We start from the raw sequence: 16,881 nt of genomic DNA, 5'->3' as shown, positions 1-16,881 counted from the left end.
TATAGCATAGGCATATAGATATTATGCATTTATAGTTAGGCTCCTGTTAGAAATGGGGTCTTTGGTTGGCAGTCAGGTTACCCCCTGTCCAAGCAAGGACCCTAACTCTAGTCAGGGTAAGTCACACACAATCCAAATTATCCTGTGCCCACCCTCTGGTAGCTTGGCACTGAGCAGTCAGGCTTAACTTTGAAGGCAATGTGTAAAGTATTTGTGCAATAAATCATACAATAACACAATATAGCACCACAAAAATACACCACACAGTGTTTAGAAAAATATATAATATTTATCTGGGTATTTGCAGGTCAAAACGATAAAAGATGCAATATTAAATTGTAGAGCTATCACTAAAAAGTGATATAAAGTGTCTTAAGTCTTTAAAAAGCAAACAAGGGGGGTCATTCTGACCCCGTCGGCGGGAGCACCGCCGACAGGCCGGAGGTGCCCCGCAGGGCATTCTGACCGCGGCGGTTCGGCTGCGGTCAGATGCGGAAAACCGGCAGTCTCCCGCCGGTTTTCCGCTTCCCTTTAGAATCCTCCATGGTGGCGGAGCGCGCTCCGCCGCCATGGGGATTCTGACACCCCCTACCGCCATCCTGTTCCAACAGGATGGCGGTAGGGGGTGCCGCGGGGCCCCTGGGGGCCCCTGCAGTGCCCATGCCAATGGCATGGGCACTGCAGGGGCCCCCGTAAGAGGGCCCCACTATGTATTTCAGTGTCTGCTATGCAGACACTGAAATACGCGACGGGTGCCACTGCACCCGTCGCACATACCCACTCCGCCGGCTCCATTCGGAGCCGGCTTCCTCGTGGGGAGGGGTTTCCCGCTGGGCTGGCGGGCGGCCTTCTGGCGGTCGCCCGCCAGCCCAGCGGGAAAGCCTGAATGGCCTCCGCGGTCTTTCGACTGCGGAGCGGCCATATGGCGGTTCCTGCGAGGCGGCCGGCTACCGCCGCCCGCCTCAATCAGAATGAGGCCCAAAGTCTCAAGCACAAAGTACCTGGTATGGAGTGGAAAATCTCCCCAAAGGGCCGCAGAGGAGGAGATGCGTGGAAAAATGGTGAGTGCGTCGGTTTCGCCCCTTCACACACGGACTTGCGTCATTATTTTTCATGCGGGGAAGACGGCGTCGTTTTCCAGCGCGCAGACAGTCTCCTTCTGTGGGTCGCGGGATTACCAGATGTCCCGGGGTCTGTGCGTGGAATCCTGGGCTTGTTATCCGACTGCGTGTCGTTACAGTGGGCTGTGCGTGGAATTTTCTCTCTCACGGCAAGCAGCGTGCCGATTTCCTCTCTGGAAGTCAGGCGGCGTTGTCCAGTTGGGCGGTGCATCGAAGTTCCGGTTGCACAGCAGGCGTTGCGTCGATCTTTTCCTTGCGGGGTCGAGCAGCGTCTTTCCGGATCGGCGTGCAGTGAATTTTTCACCACGGAGCAGGCTGTGCGTCAAATTTTTCAGCACACAAGGAGTCCAGTTGAAAGATGGAAGTCTTTTTAGTCCTGAGACTTCCAAGCCCTTGGAGAAAACTTCTGCAGCAAGGCAAGAGTTCAGCAAGGCAGCAGGCCAACACCAAGGCAGCAGTCATTTGTAGAAAGCAGTCAGGTAAGTCCTTTGAGCAGCCACGCAGTTCTTCTGGGCAGGATGCAGGTTCTGTTCAGGTTTCTTCTCCAGAAAGTGTCTGAGGTGGTAGTGCAGAGGCTCTGTTTTATACCCAAATGTGCCTTTGAAGTGGGGGAGACTTCAAAGAGTGGCTAAGAAGTGCACCAGGTCCCCTTTCAGTTCAATCCTGTCTGCCAGGGTCCCAGTAGGGGGGTGTAGCAGTCCTTTGTGCGAGAGCAGGCCCTCCACCCTCCCAGCCCAGGAAGACCCATTCAAAATGCAGATGTATGCAAGTGAGGCTGAGTACCCTGTGTTTGGGGTGTGTCTGAGTGAATGCACAAGGAGCTGTCAACTAAACCTAGCCAGACGTGGAATGTAAGGCACAGAAAGATTTTAAGTGCAGAGAAAGGCTCACTTTCTAAAAGTGGCATTTCTAAAATAGTAATATTAAATCCAACTTCACCAGTCAGCAGGATTTTGTATTACCATTCTGGCCATACTAAATATGACCTTCCTACTCCCTTCAGATCAGCAGCTACCACTTCAACAATGTATGAGGGCAGCCCCAATGTTAGCCTATGAAGGGAGCAGGCCTCACAGTAGTGTAAAAACGTATTTAGTAGTTTTACACTACCAGGACTGTAAACTACACAAGTATATGTCCTGCCTTTCACCCACACAGCACCCTGCCCTAGGGGTTACCTAGGGCACCCATTAGAGGTGACTTATATGTAGAAAAAGGGGAGGTTTAGGCTTGGCAAGTACTTTTAAATGCCAAGTCGAGGTGACAGTGAAACTGCACACACAGGCCTTGCAATGGCAGGCCTGAGACAAGGTAAAGGAGCTACTTAAGTGGGTGGCACAACCAGTGCTGCAGGCCCACTAGTAGCATTTAATCTACAGGCCCTAGGCACATATAGTGCACATTACTAGGGACTTATAAGTAGATTAAATAGTCCAATTGGGTATGATCAAAAGTTACCATGTTTAGAGGGAGAGAGCATATGCACTTTAGCACTGGTTACAGTGGTAAAGTGTGCAGAGTCTAAAAGCCAGCAAAAACAGTGTCCAAAAAGTGGAGGGAGGCAGGCAAAAAGTTAGGGGTGACCACCCTAAGGCATGTCAGGTCTAACAGCTCCCATCTCCAAACGGTGATTCTCCCACCATGGACCCCAAATCTTAGCATATTTGTGTTGGTATCCCTGTGCTTCATATACCGATTTCTCCTGTGGGGCACTGCAGTCCACTTCCTTCCTCCGTTCCACCAGTGTGGGTGGTTCCGTAGACTTCCATTTATGGGGTATATCATGTTTAGCCACCAATGTTGCCACCCCAAGGAAGATCCGCTCCATCGTAGGGCCTCCCCCATCTCCTTTGATAAGCTGGGCTGCATTCCAAAATCACAGAGAGTTCCTTCTATATATTCCTTCCTATAAGGGGGTTAGTCTGGGACACACCTAGACCATGTGAAAAAAGCAGCTTCTATCAAGGAGCAGCATGCATATAGATTCCCGGAACTGTTACCAATATGGTAGAGACAACTGGGGGTCATGTATGCCTTGTGGAAGTAATTGAGCTGAATCATTAGGAGGCATGAACGAATGTCCAATATCCTAGGGGCCATCCTGGTCTCCCGCCAGTCATCGTCATTTGACTCCCCCTCCTAGGCCTCCTACCTCTCTCAGTCTCGAGAAGGCATCAGGGCTATTAAGGATGAGGAAATGATAGATCATAGAAATTGTCCCTTTTTCCTGACTTCCCATCAGTACTTTAGCTTCGAGAGGATTGCATTCCGGGATCTGAGTGCCCAGTGGTACATGGTCTGCAAGGGCGTGCCACAGTTGGAAGTATCAGTAAAACTGTGTGTTGGAGAGCTGATACTATGCTTGCATGTCCCCAAAAGACGATGTGGAATTGCTCTGCCAGATGTCTCCGAGGTGAGTGGTCCCTATATGGTCCCATCCCACAAAGCGTCTTCGGGTTGCGGTGTGTGTAGCCATGTCCTTTGCCACAACAGAGTCAGTCCCGTAAGTCTCAAAAATCCTGTAAGTCTATGGTCCCAGCCAGTGGAACTCAGTACTGCCAACCAGTACAACAAAGTCCCCTGGTTGCAGCCAGGAAGTGAATATGGGATTGGGGCACAATATAGCAATCCCTAGAGCTCTTCAAGTCCCAGACTGCATAACTCTTTTCTATATACCGAGTCATCCCATCCCCCATTGAACTAGTAATTAATGATGACTAACTGCGTTGCTAGGTAATGGCTGTAGAGGTCTGCCAAACCCAGGCCTCTATCATCTGGGGATTGGCGACCATCGACACAGGCCTCACGGTGGCAGACCTTTGCCGAAACAAAGGAGGTAATCTTCGAGTTAAGTGACCAGAGCCATTTCTGTGGTATTGGATGGGGAAAGTTCAAAAGGGCATAAAGAAATCGAGGGAGGCAGATCATTTAGAACAGGGTTACACGTCCCAAGGGATTCAGAGGTAGCCTGCTCCATGTTTGCATGTCCCTGTGTAACCCATTTAATAGTGGTGTCAGATTGAGGTGCCAAATCACGACTGGGAGGCGGACCACATAGATACCCACATATTCAAAAGAGAGATGCCTTATTGGGATTGTAACCCCCAACCTTCAGTTTTACTGCACATGACATTGTTCCCTCTTTACGAATAGTGGATGGTTTGCATAGGGACCAAGACTGTTTCTTAGACTATGGGGGTGATTCTGACCCCGGCGGTCGGCGGGAGCACCGCCAACAGGCTGGCGGTGCTCCGCAGGGCATTCTGACCGCGGCGGCATGGCCGCGGTCAGAACAGGAAAACCGTCTGTGTCCCGCCGGTATTCCGCTGCCCTGCTGAATCCTCCATGGGGATTCCGACCCCCTCACCGCCATCCTGTTCCTGGCGGTTTCGACCGCCAGGAACAGGATGGCGGTGAGGGGGGGGCCCCACTTTGAATTTCAGTTTCTGCTTAGCAGACACTGAAATTCGCGACGGGTGCTCCTGCACCCGTCGCACCCTTCCCACTCCGCCGGCTCCATTCGGAGCCGGCTTCCTCGTGGGAAGGGGTTTCCCGCTGGGCTGGCGGGCGGCCTTCTGGCGGTCGCCCGCCAGCCCAGCGGGAAACACAGAATAACCGCAGTGGTCTTCTGACCGCGTAGCGGTATTCTGTTGGGGGAACTTTGGCGGGCGGCCTCCGCCACCCGTCAAAGTTGGAATGACCCCCTATGTGCTCTTGTTTATGCCCCTGACCCATTAATACCGAGGGAAGCATATGGTGATCCCCCAATTCACCTGTATCTTCCCCTGAGGCTATCCATATGCTGTGGTGCTAACCAATGGGGCCCACGTAAGAGGGCCCCACTTTGAATTTCAGTGTCTGCTTAGCAGACACTGAAATTCGCGACGGGTGCTACTGCACCCGTCGCACCCTTCCCACTCCGCCGGCTCCATTCGGAGCCGGCTCCCTCGTGGGAAGGGGTTTCCCGCTGGGCTGGCGGGCGGCCTGCTGGCGGTCGCCCGCCAGCCCAGCGAGAAACACAGAATAACCGCGGCGGTCTTCTGACCGCGTAGCGGTATTCTGTTGGGGGAACTTTGGCGGGTGGCCTCCGCCGCCCGTCAAAGTTGGAATGACCCCCTATGTGCTCTTGTTTATGCCCCTGACCCATTAAGACCAGGGAAGCATATGGTGATCCCCCAATTCACCTGTATCTTCCCCTGAGGCTATCCATATGCTGTGGTGCTAACCAATGGTCCCTGGCCTCAATCGGTTACAAGGAGAACACTGGTCAGAACTTTAGAAAAAGGTTATTTATTGAGTGGGTAAGTTGGATGGTCACATAAACAAGCTATTTAAAGATAAGGGTGCAGGAAGTAACCTGGGTAGGGAGAGGTGATAATTCCTGTACAGGGGACTGTTGTTGTGAATTGTTTCTGATGTGTCTTTCTTGAATAGTGTGGTTCCCCTGGGCTTTTTCTAAAAACCTGAAGCTCCAACTGAGTACTAGTGCCGACTCAAAATACCTCATATTCTCATTGTCAGGTAGCCTATAATTGTCCCACAATTGATGTACCTCTTTTGAGTGCATACCAATGTCTAGAATGACTTGCCAACCATGATTTAGTTAACACTGCTAATATGAACTGTGATGGAGGAAGTGATAAAGGGTGAATCTATCCGAATGTCTTCATGTTAATTCGACCAGTAGTGTGCTAGAAGAATGGTGTACAGATTAGGGTCGTTCTCTTGACAATATATGTATCTGTGCCACAACTGAGGACCACATACTGTAGGATCGTGCCAGTAAATGGGGGGAATACATGGTAGGTAGTATGACCAGGATCCCATGGCTCATTTAGATGATGACTCTAGCTCAATTAATGTCAAGGGGGTACAAGAAGCAGCTGGGAGCTTTGTGGAGAAGCTGAAATTTCTTTATTCAAACTTAGCCGGTCTCAAGAGTTAACTTATTAATGAAGATTATGTAAACTTCATTGGAGGATTCCAAATTCTCTGCTTTCAAGGAACATGGTCTATCAACTGTTTGCATATTAATGGGTACACAACGTTCTGTCTGCCCACGGTATGCTACCCTTCCAGCAGAGCTAAAAGAAGTCTCTCCATCCATTTCTTCCCCCAGAGTGTTTAGGTGTATGGCAGTAGACCAAATAGTCTGATTAGGCAACACTGGAGGCATTCATATAATTTTTGTATATTTTTATAATGATATTTTTAATTCAGGGAAATTTGGTGTCTATATTGAAATTACTTGATATCGAGGAGAGACCATGAAGCCTATTTGTTTTTGGGGTTGGGATTTAAATGACTATCTGTATCATTTGCCAGCAAGACAGACTTGTGGGTTTGCGACACAGAGGGTAAAGGTTTGATGCACTTAATACATGGTGACTATGGGAACTAAATCAACCACCTCCTCTCTAAATACAACTTTGATTTTGCAAATAAAGCAAATGCTACAATGGCTTCATTTACACATATACATATTGGCAGAGGAGACGAGAGTACTTTAAACTTCATCCTGACTATGGGAAACCTGATCTCATTCCTTAATGATTTTCAGACCCACATGAAGTGCTTGAGTGATCACTATCTTCAAACCATTGAGCTATTATCCATGTTGTGGGGTAAACTGCATAAGCACCCAGATATTGTCAAAGGGATTATGGTTACAAGTTCTAACTGCCCTCACATTAGCTGTGACAGGGTTAATCCAGAGGGGTTCCAGACAAAGTCAATTTGGGTTAATAAACCCAATATAAGCATCTTTCTGGATAAAGGCGCAGGTGACTCAGAAGTAAAGACGGTCTTTGAAGAAATTATTAGCTACATGAAGGACAAACTCACACTGCCCATTTCATTCTTCAAAGTCGAACGGTTGCTTTGAAAATAACTGCTTAAAAGCACATGCATCATCAAACTAACCTTGAGTAAACAGATTAGATCACCGAGATAGCCAATTGTGCTCTGAATATTAGAAAGATTACCATTAAAAATGATGACTGGGATGCCCTAGTGACTGCGAGTAAGATTAAAGCAGCACGGCAATTTAGCAAATTTTAGAATCATACTTACTTTAAAAACCTGTGAGCACCTTCACTAGAGATGGCTATTTTTCTCCCTAAATGGGTTGCACGTGTTAGCGGTATTTAAGATGAAAGGAATAGTGCTCAGAGTAGCCACGTAAAGTCCTGGGTATCTATTGCTCATATTCCACGTCTAAGAGTGTTTTGCCCCTTGACCTCTCTCTGCTAGAAGTGACTAACACAATCCTAAAAAGTCCTAATGCAAAAGCCCGTAGCCCTGCTGGTGTTCCATCAGATCTTTATAATGCTAACGCTGAGTTCCGTGTCGCTGAGTTCAGATCTCAATAAAGCTAACTCTGAGTTCTGTGTCTTCTCACCAATGTCCTCAACTCTGCCTGTAAAACGGAGAAACTGGGCACATGGTCAAAGTTGCTTATTATACCTACATACAGAAATAGCAGTCATAATGACCCCAGTTGTTATCGTCCGATAACTTTATTGGACTCCCCCGTCAAGGTTGTGGGAAGGGTACTGCTGGCCAGAATAGAAACGTAGGATGAGCAACATCATGTCTTCAGCACTATCCAATCTGGAAAAGGGAGGGATATTGGCAGACAGGATCAGTGTCTCATTCTGTCTCTACTAATCAACAGGTATATGGTTGCAAAAAAAAGGTTAATCTGCTGGGCGTTCATGGACCTCTCAAGTGCTTTTGATTTTGTATTTCCTACCAAGGCATGCTGCTTGATGTAGGAGGTGAGGATGGTTAAGTTAGTCATAAATCTAAGAAAGGAAATATATACTGTTTCTACGGCCATAATTAGGTATGACATAGGTGGGGAGTGCTCTGATGAGTTCTAAGTTCATGCAGGGGGTTATGCAAGGCTGCATACCTGCACCATTCCTCTTCACCATTTACATAAATAACTTTGAAAAGGTGTTGTTGAAGAAGTGCGTGGACATGCCTCAGAATGGAAATAGCCCGGTTCTAGCACTCCTGTGCGCGGATGATGTGGTGGTGAGGGTTCACTTTCCAAAGGTCCTGCAATCCCATTGTAAACTTATGTGAAGTTTATGGGTGATCTGGATCTCAAGGTCAACCTGAAAAAAATATTTCATTATGACCTGCGGTATCACCTGGCATCATGTCGCACAACCTTTGTCAATACAGTTTCAGCAGTGTTGAGCTTACAGATACTAGTACTTTCTCCTATTTAGAAGTATGTTTTGGTGCTCCTGGTACTTGAAAGCAGCACATTAACATCAGGAATGACCAATTGGTGAAGGACTCATCATTGTCATTTGCATTTGATGGGGCGGAAGCCTTTAGAAAAAAATGTGTATGATTGACGTTGCCAAGTGTATCTCGGTTACCTTATTTGGCATGGGCATATTGGGACAATCAGTGGCAACAAGGCTACAGATATCTGAAAATGGCTGATTACGGATATTGCTTTCACTTCCCACCAGCTGTTCTCCCTAGCTGTGCCACAGGGAGTTATGCATACTTGTTATTGAAGATATAATGAGGCTTCTCCCAATCCTGCTGTGCGCTGGCTTTGGACAAGCAAGCAGGCTTTGCTAAACAGACTAATACTACAAGACTGCTTGGCACTGGATAGGGCACCCTCCATTCTTTGGTTTAGGAACATCTAAACTTTATGTGCTAAACTGTTGAGTCCATAATTTTTGGGTGGGCCGCAAACCCTAACCCAGGTTTGAAAGGCAGAACTACAGCATATGCCTCTTCTGCTATTTGAAGAAGAGTGACTCAGACGAGCCAGGTACAAACACAGTTTTGGTCATACAAAGGGGCATATTTAAGGCACCACTTTTCTTGCACCCCCTAGCGCCCCCCCCCTACGGCCACCATGTGGGCCACATATTTAAAATACGGCGCACCATGGTGGTAGTTAGGGGACTAGCCTCAGAATTTCTGATGCAGAGGCCCATTGTAGTCAATGGAAGCCTCCTTTTAAGGCCTACTCTGAGCAGGCGTTCAAAGTGCTGTAAAAATGGCGCAAGGAATGCCACCTTTACATACATTATGCCTGGCACCGGCATAATGTAGAGCAAAGGGTTACAAAGTGGCGCAGTGTATGCATTGCATCACTTTGTAAATATGGCGTGGTGATTTTGGTCTTCGAACGCCACATTAGCGTAAAAAAAATGACACCAATGTGGTGTCGAATGGCGCTAGGGGCTCTTATATATGCCCCAAAGTACCTTGCACGTTGTTTTTCTATTATTTTTATGATGCCCCTAAAACTGATATTATTCATCCTCTACAAAGGAAACAAAGGTTTAGAAAATCTATTCCTACACTGTTCTATTCACTGCAATTACAGTCAGGTGTGGACTGTTTGAAAATTTGCACATATGTACATCATTCCTTATCTGTCAGAAAGACTGTTGGCGAACAATGTTGCACTTATTAACGGCCACCATGAGGGCAGGACAGACCCCTGAGAACTACAGGAGATGTTTGGAATTATAACAATCATCTAGGTAATGAATATTACAAACCTATGTACTTATTATTGTTAAACAATTCTATTAATTTTATTTGTTTCTGTAATTGAGCATTTTGTATTTAAAATATTATTTGCTTTACTTACTTTCACTACTTAAATATTTGTGAACTAAAGGAGTAATTTGTCAATAAATGTAAGAGTAAATGATTTGAATTATTTTTTAACATGTTGTAATAACTTAACCTATTTATTAATTTTGATTTAAATATACAAGCAGGACCCTTAATGCACAGATGAGACCTAAAACCCACCTATTTCTACAAAAGATCACATCCTCCAACCTGTTATAGGTATATGTCCTTTAGTTCTAGCATGTACTGTACTTTTAGCTAAAACACCCAATTTATCACTGTAAAAACAACAAAGGTGCATTTTTATTGATTGCTTTGTTCGAATTATACATGTGAAGTGCTGTAGGATAGTAGCCATAATTAGATCACAGATGGTGTTGAAATGTAAATAAGGAGCAAACCACAAAACAGGAAAAGGAAATAATCGATAAGAGGTAAACTTTGTTGGCCCATTTTGCCAAATGTTGTAAGCTTGTTTGAAACCACTGTCTTTGAAGCTTCAGTGTGCCTTTCTGAAAATTTCCCCACCATCAGGATTATTAATTGATGTAGGGTTGGATAATAAGTAATCTGTATGACCAAATCCTGATCCCAGAAATCACCATGTAAAGATGTAAAGCAAGACCTCCTCTTTACTTCTTCCAGCTGCTGAATTCTTTTCCTCGTCTTATGCAATGCCTGCCTGGACCATTCCATCTATTGAAGAAGAACATCACTGATTTGAAGAATTTCGTTTCAGAACGTGTTAAAGAACATCAGGACACGCTGGATCCCAACTGCCCCAGGGACTTCATCGACTGCTTCCTTCTCAAGATGGAGCAGGTAATATTATCCCAGCATTAATCAAGCTTTAGGGTCGGATTTATATGTTGGTGGTAAGGATACTCTATCGCAACAGTGGCAGAGTATCCATACCACTAACATAATGGTCCGCCCATCCATTTTAATTGCGGGTGGGTCTTTGGTGTAACCCCCATCTCAACTACAGTTACACCCCTCGCCTGTCAGGGCTGCTAGGCGTTGACCTCTATGTCAGCCCACCTAATTTAGATGGACGGACATACAGGTCAGTTTTCACTGCCTTCAAAGCCCTGGTATTAAGGAGAAGTAAAAACTGTCAGATGTCCCCTCACCATATTCCATTTCGAGGGGCGCATTATTTTTTATTTAAAAAAAAAAAAAAAAACCTTTCCTCCTGGTTCCAGAAGTGATCTGATAATCTGGGGGTTTGGGTCCACTACCTATACCCCTTTCTGCCTTTGAAGTTGGCAAATTTCAAAGGAAAGTCTGTGTTGTTCACAAGATCCTGCTTTGCCCAGGCCTGGGCCCAGACACACATAACGTAGTTGTAGACTGCTTTGTGTGACGGCAGGCATAGCCCATTCAAGTGTAAGTGTCAGCTCCTTCCTCTACTTTAGCCCCGATGACCCATCGGGATATGCAGGCTCACCCCAGCTCCCTTTGTGTCACTGTTTAGTGGAGATTAAGAAACAGCCCAACTGTCAGTCTGACCCAGATAGGGAATATACAAGCATGCAGAGTCACAGAATGGTTTAAGCAAGAAAATGCCAACTTTCTAAAAGTGGAATTTTCAAACTGACAATTTAAAAAACAACTATACCAAAAGATGTATTTTTAAATTGTGAGTTCAGAGACCCCAAACTCCCCATCTCTATCTGCTCCCAAAGGGAAGCTACACTTAAAAGATATTTAAATGCAGTCCCCATGTTAACATATGAGAGAGATAGGGCTGGTAACGGTAACAAGAAACTAGTGAGAAGACCTATCGAGTTGTCATGATGCAATTTATGATATCATCTGCTATAGCATTCCCAGGGAGATAAAACTGAAAACTAGGGTAAATGACAAAATGTTTGCTACTACTAACGTATTGTGTGATAACCTTATTGTAACTTCAATATAAAGGAATTATTTAATGAAAGAGGGCTATAACTGTTTATCAGAGACAGGCAGAAGCAGATTGACCATGAGTGTCGAGTGTTTTCCGTAAAGACAGCTACATCTGGTCAATGAAACACATTTAGGCTACTAACAATTAATACCTTTGTAACAAGATTACAATAGTAACCATCCCCTGCAATGTTGCTGATAGTGATCATCACATGACCCTCTTAGGGCTACCAAGAGCAGTTTAAGTAAAGGTTGTATGAACATGAAAAGACAATTTGAGCAATAAGATTACAACTATATAGCCTCCACTGTCCTCTGGAATTTAAAAACATTACAGTAAAACATTTCCCTGGCTGCATGATATACTCCAATATCAGATTTCAATATATATTTTGCGAATGTTGTCCCATCAACTGCATAAATCAGTTGCAAGTTTCTAAAAATAGACAGTTTTAGCTATCAAATAATTATTTTTCATTGTGAGAACCTTGGTTCCCACAAAGAAAACTTTTTTCTTCCAAAGTAAAAAAATTTAAACAAATGTACTTGAAAATATAGGTTTCTATTTTTTAGTAGATACATGTTTTGCCCCTGCTATGGAATCCAGTAGCCACTCCAGAGAACTGCCATGTGGAACACATGGCCACCAACATGCATTCATTAGGAAGGGGGAGCTCCTCCGGGGCTACACGAACGCAGGTCACAGTCATTCCGTAGAAAGCTGGGTCCCTCTACAGGGGCAGTAGCATGAATGGGTTGTGTATGGATCCAGCACTTAAGGCGCTCACTACGTAGAACTTGCCTTTCTTCAGTTAAAATAGGATTTGGTGCACGGGGCTATTCCAGACGAGATGCCCAGAAAGACCCCCATATTGAGTGGAAGGCAATCCAAGAAAGAGAAACTGTCCATAATAGTTTACACCCTCTCCAGGAGATGCATCTTGTCACATATGCTCTAGAAGTGCCACATCGAATAGCATAATAGGACAGCCTAAGAAGAATGAAGCTTTGAAATTCTACTCCCTATATAAACAGCCTCTCTGCAGACTGAGGTGCATGCCAGAATCAGGGCTACTCCCAACTCTTCTCTCCAGGCCTTGTTGTGCTGGTTGGAGGTGGACTACACAAGAAGGATGGCAGAACTACTATGGGTTTACCGCACACTCCATTCTCTCTCCAGAACTCCAAGGACTCTTGGTGTCAATATGTCAAGAAGACTGGGATATGTACTAAGTGACAGAAAGTCTTGGATTCATATTGAGACATCCTCTAGTTTCCACTTTAGCCAGGATTATAACAGTCGGAGAAAGTGGAGCCTTTTATGCTCAACTTTCACTTGCCTTATGAGTGCAGTGATGAGAGTGCCACAAGTTGTGATAAGGTGGAATCCAGCTTCCCAGCAAATCATCTTGCAGTACAGTGGGAGATTCTAGAATCCTTTTTAAAAATCAACAGCAATGTATTTATGACCATATCTATTATGACATGCATAATTCCATCAGCTATTCATAAGATTCCAGATGCTGTAGCTGTCCAGCATCAATTCAGACCAGTGTGTGTGTGTGTGTGTGTGTGTGTGTGTGTGTGTGTATATATATATATATATATATACATATATATATATATATATCAGATACCCATAACTTTATAATACCTACTTAGATTTTTTTTTAAAGTGGGACATAATTTATGTAGGTAGTTAGGATATGGTATATTAAGTGCACAGTTTTAAATGGTAATACTGTGTGCTTATAAATCAGGGATACAGACTTTATTTGATGACATGTCTATTAGCACTATTAATCATAAGGCACCACATCAAGATCCATCTACCTTCTAGTCACCTAAAAAAATAAGCATATTTAGTGTATTAAAATTTCTCAAGTGTTATGGCATTGTCTTGAAATAAAGTGATATCTATCCTAACTTGGGATATTGCATGGTATTAACTCTTATTTTGTGAAACTTGTCTATAAATGTAAAAGGTTTGTCAAGAAAAAGATGGGTATACTTAAAAAAGAACTTTACACCTCAAGGTATTTTTACCCAGCAGTAGCCTGGATACCTAATTGAAGGACATCAATGGGCATGTGCCAATAACACAATCTTGTGTAGTTTTTCCAGAGAGTTTGAGTTAATTTTCAAGTATGAATCTCATTTACATTAAAACCCAGTCGACCTCCAAGGCTTTATATATCTTATTCAGAGGCAGACACTGCCTGCTCGCTTCTTTTTGTGGATTTACATCATTCAGACGAGAACCGGTTAGAGGCAGAGTGGTGCTGGGCAAGCAGATGCTAATTTTCAAGGCCATGTACTAATACACCACTCATCATATCCCAGTTTTTTTTTCTGATTTCACCATGCTTCAAAACTCATTTAAGTTTGCAGAGTGTGCAACAGTGTTAGGAAAAGATACTTTTTTTGACAGAATCCTTGGGAAGATCCAAAGTTAACAATCGGTTTATGCATTACATCCATGTGGATGAGCAATACAGATTATGGTTAATGGCAGTTTCATCAACCTCTTCACATCTCTTTTCTGCTTCTTGACTGTAATCAAATAATTAGATTAATTCCATACTCACACATAGGCCCTCATTACAACCCTGGCGGTCGGTGATAAAATGGCGGTAATACCGCCAAGAGGCCGGTGGCAACTACCGCCAAATTATGACCATGGCGGAAAGATCTCCAATAGACAGCCAATGTACCACAACGACTGTCAGGGCGGAACCAACAGCCACCACGGCGGTAGCCGCCTACAGCCAGGCGGAAGTCAATGTTCCACCTACCATATTAAGACCCTTGAAACCGCCACCTTTTACAGGGCGGTACTGCCAACATCAAAAGCCTAGTGGAAACTGAGCTCAGAAGGGAAAGGACTCACCATTGGGGACACAGGGAAGAACCAATCTGCCGTGGAACCTGAACTGCATGTCTTCCCGATGATCTTCTACGTGCTGCTCCACCACGAACACCAACGCTGGCGAAGACAACGACGGTGAGTACAGCTGCCTAGCACACAAGGGGGGGGAGGAAAACAATAGTGACACACACTCACAACACACACCCCACACACACACCATACACACAACCAGATGCATTACAAAAACAATTTTACCCCGTAACTCGGCTGAATAATGCAAGGACAAAATGATTTCACAAAAGTGAATGTAATGAGATCAACCAGTATGAAACATAATTTAGGCAAGATAATAGATATATACATATGTACAGAAAAAGGGACACAGCCCAGTCCACAATTTGCGTAGGCCACATGGCCTCAGGCCAAAGTCACTTGCTTCATCACTGAGAGAACACTGCAGGGGCAACATTTGGTAAATAGGCAGGCACCTCAGGGGAATGGGGGGGGCTCCTCAGCCGGGAGATGTAACAAGACCACGGGTTCTGGAGGGGGCAACATGCCCTGTGCTTGGTCCTGTGGAGGGCAAGGTCACAGTCTCACATGTGGGTTTCTCACCCACTGGTTCTGGAGGGGGCAACCTGCCTTGTGCTTGATCCTGTGGAGTGATGGGCCACAGTCATACCCACTGATTCTGGAGGGTGCAACCTGCCCTGTGCTTGATCCTGGGGCGTGATGGGTCACAGTCTTGCATGTTGGTGTCATATCCACTGGTTCTGGATGGGGCAACCTGCCCTGTGCTTGGTCCTGAGGGGTGATGGGCATTTGGATGTCATACCCACTGGTTCTGGGGGCAACCTGTCCTGTACCTGATCCTGGGGAGTGACCCTGTTCACCAGTCTCTCCAATTCCTCCGAAGTGAAGGCTGGGCCCTTTCCCTGGTCACACGGCCCATGGTAGGTTCCAGACACAGGTCACAGCAGCACATGCAGTATAGGTCCTCTCCTGTTGAAGGTCAGGTAGCAAGTGAGGAATCAGATAGAAAATGGCAGTCACTTCTGCAGCAGTGCATACTGTCCCAGCTGGCGTAGATCACCATTGGCCACTGTAACCCATAGGGTCCAATTATAACCAATGAGGAGTTGCACAGCGGTTCCCGACCGCCTCCCGCAACAGCGCACAACGTCAGCGGAATTACCTCACTTCTTCCTGTCCCTCCACACAGGACAGGTGGACACCATTTCAGAGGATGGGGTGGGCAGGCCCTGGAATAATGCTGTGTCACAGGAGATATTAGGACATAATGGACAAATCACAATGACCCATTACAAGTTTACAGGATGCAAAGTTCTGTTGTAGCTCCATTGTTCAGTTTGTGACCGGATCCTCACTCTTGTGCCCCTTAGATTACAGCTGCGGATGAATAGGAGATGGAGACATACCCCTGTGTATAGACCCCTGGTGGACTTGGCAACAATGGAGGACAGGCACATTATCCTCACCTATAGACTGGACAGGGCCACAATCACAGAGCTGTGTGCCCAAATGAAGCCTGACCTGATATCGGCTATCCGTCACCCCACTGGGATCCCCCCAGGAATGTCACAGCCAATGTTCTCAATAGTGCTGACAAGAGTGTTGCCTGCCCTGATTAAACACATGCGCAGCTCAATTGTTTTCCCCCAAGTTGAAGATTTGGCCACAGTGAAGACCGAGTTCTATGCAATGGGACATATCCCCAACATGATCGGGGCGATTGATGGAACACATATTGCATTTGTCCCCCCCCCCCGCCAGAATGAACAGGTGTTCGGAATCATAAGAGTTTCAACTCTATGAATGTACAGATGGTGTGCCTTACGGACCAGTACATCTCCCTTGTCAATGCATAGTATCCTGGGTCGATGCATGATGCCTTTGTCCTGAGTAATAGCAGCATCCCAAATGTTGTCCCTCAATATTTGCAGGTGACTGTGATTACCCAAACCTATCATGGCTGCTGACCCCTGTGAGGAATGGCAGGACAAGGGCAAAAGAACGTTATAATGAGGCACATGGGTGAACCAGAAGGATAATTGAAAGGACCTTTGGCCTCCTGAAGGCCTGGTTCCGGTGCCTCCGTCTGACAGGTGGATCCCTGTGCTACGCACCCAAGAAGGTCTGCCAGATAATGCTGGCATGCTGCATGTTGCATAACCTGGCCCTCATACTCCATGTCCCATTTCTGCAGGAGGACGAGGCTGAAGATGCCCATGTGCCAGCTGTGGACCCTGTGGACAGTGAGGATGAGGAGGCAGAGGAGGAGGATGAGGACAACAGAACATCTGTGATCAGACAATACTCCCAATAACACAC

At 45.7% G+C, this 16,881-nt stretch overlaps 1 protein-coding gene across 2 annotated transcripts in view; it reads left to right on the top strand.

Moving 5' to 3' along the window:
* Nucleotides 1–16,881, top strand: part of LOC138259674 (cytochrome P450 2C15-like) — a 376,589-nt gene that overhangs the window by 212,969 nt on the left and 146,739 nt on the right. For both annotated transcript variants that reach the window (XM_069207547.1, XM_069207546.1), the window contains one exon: nucleotides 10,395–10,571. In XM_069207547.1, the coding sequence (XP_069063648.1) occupies nucleotides 10,395–10,571 (177 nt within the window). The remainder of the gene's footprint in view (nucleotides 1–10,394; nucleotides 10,572–16,881) is intronic.

This window comes from Pleurodeles waltl, chromosome 9, assembly GCF_031143425.1.
Source record: "Pleurodeles waltl isolate 20211129_DDA chromosome 9, aPleWal1.hap1.20221129, whole genome shotgun sequence".
Taxonomy (NCBI): Eukaryota; Metazoa; Chordata; class Amphibia; order Caudata; family Salamandridae; genus Pleurodeles; species Pleurodeles waltl.
The sequence above is the reverse complement of the archived record's forward strand: the minus strand, read 5'-3'. Positions and strand labels throughout refer to the sequence as shown.